This window comes from Populus nigra, chromosome 5, assembly GCF_951802175.1.
Source record: "Populus nigra chromosome 5, ddPopNigr1.1, whole genome shotgun sequence".
NCBI classification, from domain to species: domain Eukaryota; kingdom Viridiplantae; phylum Streptophyta; class Magnoliopsida; order Malpighiales; family Salicaceae; genus Populus; species Populus nigra.
Genome location: NC_084856.1, coordinates 12,195,085 through 12,205,862, shown reverse-complemented (window position 1 = coordinate 12,205,862; position 10,778 = coordinate 12,195,085). Strand labels below are relative to the sequence as shown.

Sequence of the window (10,778 nt, the reverse complement as noted above, 5' to 3'; positions counted from 1 at the left end):
AAGAAAAAAATTAAAGTTTTGTAACCAATTAAGGGTTTGATTGAATAAATTCAAGACCAATGACCAACATGTAAATGACGCATAATTTTAGGGGTAGAATTGCTGAAATCAGAGCTAAATTGAAGAAAATTAAAAGTTTGAGGTTAATTAGAGGTCCAATTCAACAAATCAGATATCAATGACTAAAATAAAAATGACGCTAAACTTCGAAACTGATATTTGAGTTTGACAAGAGTTAAATTATATGGAATTAAAAGTTTTGAGTCAATTAAAGGTGCATGTGCCATAATTAAAAGAACATGGACATTGAAACTTTGGCAAATACCAAATTTAAAACCCTAAATTCTAGGGTTTAACCCAAATGATGCATTGTTCAACCTCTATTCATCTTTTTTTTTTGTAGTTCACGATGATCAGTCTTGACTAAGATACCCATTGGTGCAAAACTACCTAACGTTTTTGTGTGTTCACACTTCAAAGCTCCTAGACGGTTCTTATCAAGGGCTATAAATCATTCCTCCAAAATTAAAAGGTGAAAAATACATGTCTTTGTCTCAAAGCAAAGGAAACCCACCTATGCTAAAACCATCATTGCAAAAACCATTGAAGGATAGAGATTCCAGTTGTGAAATTTTGTCCATAAATCTTTTATTTTGATCAAAGTACTCAACTTTGATCAATCTTTATTGAAATCCATCAAAAACCTTAGGAAAACCACATAAATACCCTTATAAATTTGAGCTAAAGATAAGAGAAAAAAAGGAGAGAAATACTGAGAAAATATCCTAGTTGTGAAGGTTTACAAGCCTAACATAAAGGTTTTTTCATCTTTGAAAGGGCGATAAGTTTGTGGAAACAAAGGAAAGCAAATAAGGGTAATAGTTGTTTTAGGAGTTTGAATGTATATTTCTTAACCTAAAAGTAGAGTCTATATAGCCTGCTTGAGTTGACTTGAAAAATAGGTATATTCTTGTTTTTGTTTTTGCTATAATTTTTTATTTTATGATTTGATGTTGTTCTCTGAAGCATTTTAGAATGTGTTTGATTTTTTTTATGTGATAAAAACCTTATAGTTAAGTTAGTTTTTAATAAAACAATGTTTATTTTTTTAGTTTTATTAGTTCAGTTAATGCATTGATAAACCATATTGTTAATCCTGGGTTTATAATGTTTTGGTCATGAACAAAATATGTTTTGAAAATAAATTTTGAATTCAAAATGCAGATAAGCTTGCTATTTTTATTTTCTAGTTTTAGAAAATAAAATTTTATAGAATCAAATATCTTATCTATATCTATCTTTTAATTTTATAAAAATATTTTTAGTTATTATTAATAACTTTTTTTTCATTTATTTACTTTGATGGTTATCAAATTATTTAATCACATACTTAAATAAAATTTTTAATTTATATATATTTTTTTATATTTTTTTTTATTAAAATAGCTTGTATGTCTATTTTGTTTTTTTTTTTTAAATATATAACCTTAGACTTAGACGGGTAAAATACAATGGAAACATTTTGGTGGAGGGAAAGAAACAGCAAAAGCAAACAGAGCCTCAGCTGAGTTGGACATTATACAGCCTACGTGCCTATAACTGGACGCCACCTGTATAATTATCGTGTAAGCAGCTGTAACATATATTAACCCCGTCCATCGAAGTTGTTTCCGGAGCTACTTCACAGCCCCACTAGCCTTTAGTCCTCTGTTCATCCCTCACAAAAAATAAAAAATAAATAAAATCCCGTCTCCTTTAACACTCAGTCTCCGGCCGGCCTAGCCTACACCGGCGGTGAATCTTTCCTTTCTAACCCTCACATAATCAGAGTCCCAGAAACCTTTCCTCAGGCAGGTAGTTACCTTATATTTTCTAATTGTTAGGGTTTAGGGTTTCAATTTCAATATTAGGTTTTATATCTTGAATTTTCATTTTCATTCTTTTTCTTGGTAACTGTATTAGATGTCAATATGATATGCAATTTCAATGATTTCCCATGGTGAAATTCCTATTTGGTTGCTAAAGTTTTCTTATTTTTGCTCAATCTTGAATAATTAATTAATTTATAGTAGTTTTCTTTCTTTCTTTGATGCCATTATGTATATTAGAATCTGTTTAGGTATTGCTTTCTGTTAATTTGGAAATAAAAAATTAATAGTAAAACGAATTTATTTCATTGATATGAATTTATTAATGATGGGGTGATGACAATCGAAAAGCTGAGTAAGAGAATGTTATTGTGTTGCAGGGCACATTAATATGGGTCCTGATTTGGACATAAAAAAACAAACCGATTGCTGCAATGGAAATTTTGGCTAATAAAGAGAATAAGAGTATGCCTCGAGATCCACAAGATAATAAGTTCATACAATGTGTGAGTAATTTCCAGGACAAAAGCTTTCATGCAGAAGAAGCTTTACATGGTGATGGAGCTAAGGCAGCTGCAGCCAGAAGTGAGGATGTGGAGGTTAATATAATTGACTGTACCACTGTCAGTGACAATGGGCAAAATGAAGCTAGATGTGACGATGCTGTGACCGAGAGCATTAGTTCTTTTGGGGACACGGAATCTAAGACTAAGAATGGTTCTTCTGGGTTAAGTGATACTGAAGTTGAGTCACAGTTATTTGTTGGAGGTGGACAGATGTCTATATTTGATGGATATGGTGGCTCATTTAAAATGAGGTATTTATCAGTTTGATTGATTTATTTTATGCCTGTATAATTTAGTGCTCATCTGCACACATTGCAACTTGAGAAATTAATTAATCTAATACTACTCCTAAAGTATCCCATCATGAAATAACAATTATGAACCATCATCAGTTATCAACTATCCTTTCTTGGTGAAATTGCAAAGTTGAAATTTAGTTAGAGGCAAACTTAAGCAATCATCTGCAATTGTCTTCTTCATTTTCATCTATTAACCTTTTCATCTTGTTATGTGAATTAAATTAAAGCTGTATTTTGCAGTTTGAATGGCCTGAAAAGATAAATTTGGGTTAGGGTTGGGAGGGAAAAAAAAAAAAACTTCGTTGTGACCCATTTAATACAGTTCAGGTCCTCCAGGGTATGAATTTTGTTACTGTCCTGATTTTCGCTGAAAGGTTAGTAATAAGGCATCCTTTTGGCATTTCTGTAGAATTCATAGCTAATGGTAACTTACAGTTATCCTTTTTGAAATTCACATTAATTGTATCATAGGAGCACCAATGACATTGTTTACGGTACTACTAGATGTATCCCTATCTCCCATTCTCTGAAAGGTTGTTGAAAGGTTCGGATGATTGCCCTCTGCTAAAAGTTCTTTTCTTTCACGATTTACTCTCAATGAATAAGCACTGACAAACATATCCACAATCAAATCATTGTATGGTTTAAATCTCTGCTATAGCAATTTTTAACATGCTTCAGCATGATAGACGTGGTTCTTTCTTTTTGGTATGGATTTGAATAGCTGTGTTCACGATAACCAAGTTCTCCTGAGTTTTGCATGTTTGCTCTTATGATATTTACCTTTTCATTTCCACTATGTTGATGTGTGTTGTTTGCTCAATTTAACTTTCAAATATTGTTTCCCATGCAACTTTGTGAGTGTTTCCAACCTTTCAGGAGGAAAAAGTTGACAGACCATTGGAGGAGATTTATTCATCCTCTTATGTGGAGATTTAAGTGGGTAGAATTGAAAATTAAGGAATTGCGGTCCCAAGCCCTTAAGTATGAAAGAGATATTGCAGAAGATGAACGGAGAAAACTGTTTGATCTTGAAACATTTATGGAAGGAGGTTTTCCTGTGAAGTCACTGCCTTTTTCTACTTGTATGACGAGAAAGAAAGCAATGAAGAGAAAGAAAAGAAAGAGATTTGAAGAGACTGAGGATGTAGCATCATATATGTTACAACATAACCTTTTCTCCTATTATGGTGCTAAATTTTCCAATTCTTGCTTGTGTTTTTTTTATAACTTTGTTCTTACAATATTTTGCCATAAATATGATGGTGCTAAATTTCTCTTTTCTGTGTTGACCAGAAAATAAGAAGTCTGCTACTGATGGTGCTTCTATTGATGATGGTTGCAGTAACCCAGGTAAGAAAAACATTAATTTTTACTTTTACTTTTGTTGAATAACTGTGGTTACTTAGTTTAGATATATGAAAAAGAATATATCATCCACATATACTCCTGCAAATATTTTATATGAAATTTCCCAATTGCATTTACCATATAAGCTAACAGAATATGTTCAACAAAAATTTTTTTCTAGCATGTCTAATTGGCTTTATTTGCTTATAAATTTCAAGCTTCTTTTTTATTTAAAAAAAAAAAATTAAATAAAGGAGTGTCATTTCAATCTCTTTAAATAGGAGCATGTCAGGACTTTGTCTATATCGAAGATCTCTTGTTTGCAAGGAGCCTCATGTGTGCTGTCTTTCACTGGTTTTGGTTGTTGATTTGATGTTTCTCTCCTCTGCATCACTTCATTTTTTTTCAGGAAATTTTGAAATATTTCTCTAATTCCATGTTGGCTAGGAACATTGCAATCATTCAGGTTAATGAGAGCAATAATTTAAAATGTTTTAGAAAGGGAAATGTTAGTGCTAATAAATATTGAGTTGGTATTGTAGTTGCTGTCTTCTGAAATAGTAAATTGCTATTATGGACAGGTGATCCATCTGCACTCACCAACTCATATTGTTCAAGACATTATTGTTTATAAACAGAAGACTACTAGATGTATCCTGACTAGTCGTGGATGAAAATTCTGCAAGGTTATTGGGCTCTTAATGCTCTTATATGGATGGTGATTTTGCAGCCAAGACAATAAATGACAATGATGAGTTTGGGACTCAAGATGGATTGACGTCTATTCAGTCCAGAGATTGCATCAGTGAACATATCCTTAGACAGATTGAAGTGCTAAAATCACAAGTCCATAAGTTGAAGTCCCGGGCGGACAAAGTGGCTAGTGAAAATCCTGTGAAATTTTTCTTCTGTCAATAATTTGAGCGTACTTGCACCATCTAATGCATTGACCAGTTCTGAACAAAATCCTGCTTCAGTTCCAAAAATAGGAGATAGATTGCTACATACACGAACTCAGCATATGTCTGGGTGCAACATGGGGGATCTTATGGCTGAAACTGCAATTTCGAGTCATGGAGAGGCCACCTCTCGATCTGATATGATTGAGAACACTGGCCAACCTCAGGGTGGGGTTTCATGTGGAAATGTACGTGTTTCTTCTGTGATTTATAGTTTACTTTGTTTTCTCTCATGTGGAAATAAAATGAGAGTTCTATTTTTGTTGTAACACACACACACACACACACACACAGAGGAAGGTGGCATGCATTAAGTCTAGGTTTATCTCAGCAAATGTCTGAGTGCAACATGGGAGATCTTGTGCCTGAAACTGCAGTTTTAAGTCAAGGAGAGGCTACTTGCCCACACTTAAGTCTTATGAGACTATTTATTTCTCATATCTTCAGGCTGAGGAAGAAATTCTGATACGTAATGCTGCAGTGAAAGAGTTCAAAGATTTTGACATTGGGTTAGCAGAGAAGCTTCTGGGAGTAATGGAAAAGCAAACAGTCCAAGCTTCAGATCCTGACCTGCCAGAAGAGATGCTGGTGGCTCGTGTCCTTTTTGGTGGAAAATCACTTCCCAAATCCAGGTCTAATGTTTCCAATTACAAGAAAAAGCAGGGGAGAAAAAAATAAGGCTTTCCAAAAAAAGATGGCACCTGCCGTGATTAAATTGTACATGCTGCTTATCCTGATACGTATCTTCTCTCTATTCTCCTTTCCTTTCTGCTGCAAATCAAGAATATAATTCCTATTCTGTAAATCACTATCAATCTCCTGCCACTTTGTGCACTATATTTTGAACTTCGAATACTATTGTTTTGATTGTGATTTGTTATATTGCCATGATACACATTAGTTCTCATTCATTAAAAATGGGTTCCGTTGCCATTGCACCTTTACATTCCCAAAGGTCTTATTAGGCAAGTGGTGTTTTTCAGCAGTTTTGTGTTTGCTTTGTTTCAATCTGCACAAGCATCTTCTTGCATTGATACTTTTTGGTAAGAAAGGCATATGCTTGGATGAAGGCTTGGCTGAGTTGCTTTCATGGTAAAATAAAACGCTGGCAGGAGTTTTTTTCTTAATTATTAATACTACTTTGTAAAGCTGGAGTACGAACTGTAATTTACTGCACCTGCACCTTTAGGAGAGGATGGAATTGAAAGGGAATTTACTTTGAAGAAATAAATTTCAACCGCAAAGAGCTTCGTAAAGGAAAAGCAGGGTAGTGAGGGCTCTATCAGAAATCACACCACCTGTACCGGCGCCTCCCTGTACCAAACAACATTTTCAAGCCAGTTAAAAGATTTTACATTTCCTTTTCGAACTTTGACTTCCAAACTCAACAAGATATTCCCATCTTTTCATCTGTATTTTCTATTCTACACCATTAGATCTATTCTTGTTCAAGTTTGCAAAGTGGTACAATTTGCTGGTGTTTTCCTTTTGCCCTCCTATTTACTTTCGAGTCTATCCTATTTTATTCTTTCCTCTTCTTTTCGTTTCTCGGATTCTGATGAAGGTATGCGCATATGTGCTTGAGTTTAAGATTGTCAATAATCATGAGCTAAATTGTTTGCTGGTAGCGCTGTCCATGCCTTCGACACAGATGACAAAGTAATGTGATGGGAACACTCTATAAGCAATTTGTGGACAAAAATATCAAGACATTCGATGAATTCCATGGTGCTATTCTTGATATCATGAAGTAAGATTACAGTTATTGCAATCCTTCATGATGTGTAACAATTTTTTTTATTTTTGCAGCCAAAAGTGTTATCCTACTGGGAACATTCATTGAAAAATAGTTTGGAGTAGATAAATATACACGCGCCTATCTGGGATTTGACCCTCTTGCATTTCTAGTCTTGTAATCATTCTTTTTCAATTTTTACTACCAAGCTTTTATTGCTAATTGGTTGGATTATAGAAGGCTGAAGGGCTATCTCTAATTGCTCCTTGGAATTGATGTTAGATTAGTATCTGGGATAAAATGATATTGTTTGCATTCATCTATCCTTTGTCATCATTCGAAAAAGACATTAAACTATATATCAGTAAAAGAAATGATTTACAAATAGGCAAATTATACTGAAACTTGTAGAAAGGCAACTAATACTGAGATATTATAATCTTACGAGCATTAAAATGGATGGTCAGACGTCAAAATGTAAATTTTATATGTCAGATTGTATGATTTGTTTATTTGTGTATTGTTACTCAGTAAAGCTAACCAACATTTACATGCGCTGCAGTTATTAATTACTCATTTTTTGTTAAAAAAAAAAACATGCACAAATTGTTCCCAAGTTTAAAGCAACTCTTAAGCAGCACAATCAACTCAGCTTTACCTGGCGGAGATTATGATGTTCCCTCAAGGAAGGATTTAGAGGTTAGTGGAGTTCAATCCTGAATGAACAAGCCCAACCTGCCCAAGCAAAGAAAGAAAGGAAAAAAAAGCCCAACTAGACAAGAAAAAAAGAGGAGAAGAATAAGAAGGGGAAACAAAAAGCAAAAAAAAATCCCAACTGGATAACTAGATGGGCCAAATGGTCCATTTGAAAAGAAAAGAATAGGAGAAGAGGAGAATGAGAAAGAGAGAAGAAAAAAGAAATGAAAAGAGATGGGACCTAACCTAATAATAAGCCTAACAGGGGAAAGGAATGAAAAAAATAAGGAAAGTCAATACAAAAACCATGAAAAAAGAAGAAAAAAAAATATCACTAGAGCTTAATCATGCCTCCAACGAAGACTTGTGTTGGAGATTAAGATACGTGTTGCTGATATGAAGCCAACGTCGCTAAGAAAGACCAACATCAAAGGTTAGAATTTGTTGCATGTGCTGCTAGAAGATAAAGGGCTTGTGAATGTGTCAACACATTTTATACACGAGCTAAACATATTTCTTTTTTTTTTCCTATTTCAATCTTTAATTTGCCAACATCTCTCCAATTTAGACATAGCCTAACCAAACCCAACTCAACACAACCTAGGAGAGAAGAAAAGAAGGAAAAAAGAAAAAAAGAAAAGAAAAAGACCCAATTAAGACAAAAAAACAACAAGAAAGCCCACATTCCTTTTGTTTTTGCTCTTCCTTTTTAACATACATGGCATGCCAAATAAGATTTAGGCACGTGTAACAGCCCAACTAAATTCTCTAATACAATCGCCACTTGAATTTTTTATTTTATAAGTTGTTACTATAACACTTATCTGAAAGCCTTACTTACAAGTTAACATAATGGGTGCTTACTTGAATAATTTATCGACAAAATGATTGCATGGTTGTTGTTTATAAAGTAGATATTCTCCATGATTACCTAAACAAGTAGATTTATGGCTCTACACCTACAATGCAAATACATGTTGTCCAGGATATATAAATACCCAAAGATCACCAGGTATAGAGGACAAGTGAACAAATAAACAGATCTATACATATAGTTAACATAACAACCATATCACACATTCTCTTTCATTTTTATTCTCCTCCACAACACACATTCTCTTTCATTTTTATTCTCCTCCACAACACACACTCTCTTATATTTTTATTCTTTTTCTTGCATGCATTATTTGCCTCTTATGTTTTGCTAACTTAAGCATTGAAGAGTCTTCTATTCTACATACGAAACTTGTTTTGTAGGAGAACATGGATTATCAGCCCATACCCAACTATAAAAAACCTCAAGCTCACTAAATAGTCTTGAAAAGATCTTAAAGTTTTTCTAGCTTTGTAAGTGACACTGTCTATGGAAAAATAAACAAAAGTTTTTTTTTTGTAGCTGGTAATCTAGAAATGCCAAAACACGGGAGATTAACCAATCTCCCCTTCATTAATGATCAGTTCCTTTATACCTTCACCAATCAATAAATGAAAGTGCTCATTGAGCCATATAAGAACAACTCAAAACCTTGCCTCTCCGCTAACTTAACCTCCAACGCAACTTGTAAGTTGATATCATGGTTGTGATGAATTTTCTCAAAGAAGTTACTCTTGTACCAAGCTTTAAAAAACAAATTTAGCTACTTATAGTCACAAGGGTAGCCATTTCCAAGGCCAATGCTTCCCTTTTGAATCTTGCTCAAGTAGTTTTAAACAAAAAATATCCTAACATGAGGTGACATCTATAGTGATTCGAAGCTTTTGAGAATGATGAATACAACTCTTAACAAGTGAGAGATTCTTCATTTTTTAAATGATTATAGGATACCCATCTTTCTAAGGATTTCATATCTATAGAGATAAAATTAGACAATTATGATAAATTTATAGACCTAATGGAACAAGCACAAAGTGTATGAAATAGTTTGGAGCTTATAATATAAAATAAGGATGGTATTTGCAAAATATTTTCGATGACATTTCACGGGTCAACTTAGGCATGGTACTATATCCTAGAAACCTAGATTTGTCCTTGACTTTAGCGATCTATACAACACTCATTACCTGTTTTAGCACAAGTATACTAGCTAAAAAGAGCTCAATTAAGCTCTTTTCCTTCACACAATAAAAATATAAGATTAATGGAATATTTCTAAATTTTTTAAATAAAGCAATGCTATAGAAGGATTTCTAAAACCGGTTGCCATAAGAGCCTTGATCAATGGGATCCATGATTATACTTTATGAAAATGACTATTCACCCTTCTAAATCAAACTCTCTTTAAGATTAAGTTCGCAATGGAAAACCACATTCATACAAAATAAATAAGTCTTGTTAGACAAAGACATCCCTGATTTTATATATATAAAAAAAGAATCTCATAAACATCATGTTGTCTAGTCTCCCACCCTCAACAACCTAAGGGAATCCAAAAATAATATGAAAATGTCTATTTACAGTAAAATGGTGTTCTCTAAGTTTATGACCACAACTTTGAACACCACTTAAAATGAGGTATTCATCATCATTAAGATAAAATGTGTGCAATATCTTACGCCAACAAAGAGTGACATAAACATATACAAACATAATAAATTATGTATCTTTCATAAAAATAATGAGCATGATATAAAATATTGTTATTCTCTAAAAAAAGAGATTGAAAGATTGAATTCTGAAGGTGATATAATTTATCAAGAAGAAAGAATAGCTCGACTAAAGAAGGGAGAAGCTAACGCATCTAAGAAAGTACAACTTGAAAGTACAAGATAGTTTCTAGGAATTTTCCTTTCATTTGCCTAAGGGCGAGAAATGTTTTTGAACTTTTTATTAGAAGCAATATTATCTCGATGATTCATCATTCTATATTTCTTATAAAATTACTAATCTATATATCTCTATGTCTTTAATACAAAATCCCTATATCTCTGTCTCTTTATGAAATCTACATATCTCCAAATAAAATCTTCGTATCTCTAAACAATGAACTCCCTAAAACATTTATTATTGCATTCTCTATGAGATTCTCCTTCTCGAATGAGAGCTTTTGTTTTCTACTAAAACATAATATGTTTGTTCATTCTCTCTAAGCATAAGACAACAACTATATAGTAAAGTCAAAAGAGATAATATAGCCCAAACAAAATAAATTACACCTTTATCCATGCTAGCACAAAACTTGACATGATATGAAAGTACATAGAATTCTTTATTATGAGAAAAATGGTCTCCCTAGAACTTTTCTCTTCTTGGGTACAAAACTCTAAAGGCAAACCAATGAAATAAATAGCCATTTCACTTATTAAGT

The 10,778-nt window shown here is 33.1% G+C and overlaps 1 protein-coding gene across 4 annotated transcripts; it reads left to right on the top strand.

Moving 5' to 3' along the window:
* Nucleotides 1–1,661: 1,661 nt before the first annotated feature.
* Nucleotides 1,662–5,960, top strand: LOC133693162 (uncharacterized). Of its 4 annotated transcripts, none has more exons than XM_062114318.1 (6): nt 1,662–1,850; nt 2,249–2,685; nt 3,613–3,923; nt 4,030–4,086; nt 4,814–5,230; nt 5,490–5,960. In XM_062114318.1, exons 2-5 carry the CDS (start codon nt 2,303–2,305, stop codon nt 4,999–5,001), a joined length of 939 nt encoding a protein of 312 aa, XP_061970302.1. In that variant the 5' UTR covers nt 1,662–1,850; nt 2,249–2,302; the 3' UTR covers nt 5,002–5,230; nt 5,490–5,960. The 4 variants fall into 4 exon arrangements, with proteins under 4 accessions (XP_061970302.1, XP_061970301.1, XP_061970304.1 ...); XM_062114317.1 differs by having other exon boundaries at nt 1,662–1,854; XM_062114320.1 differs by lacking the exon at nt 5,490–5,960 and adding an exon at nt 5,337–5,483 and having other exon boundaries at nt 1,662–1,854.
* Nucleotides 5,961–10,778: the final 4,818 nt, after the last annotated feature.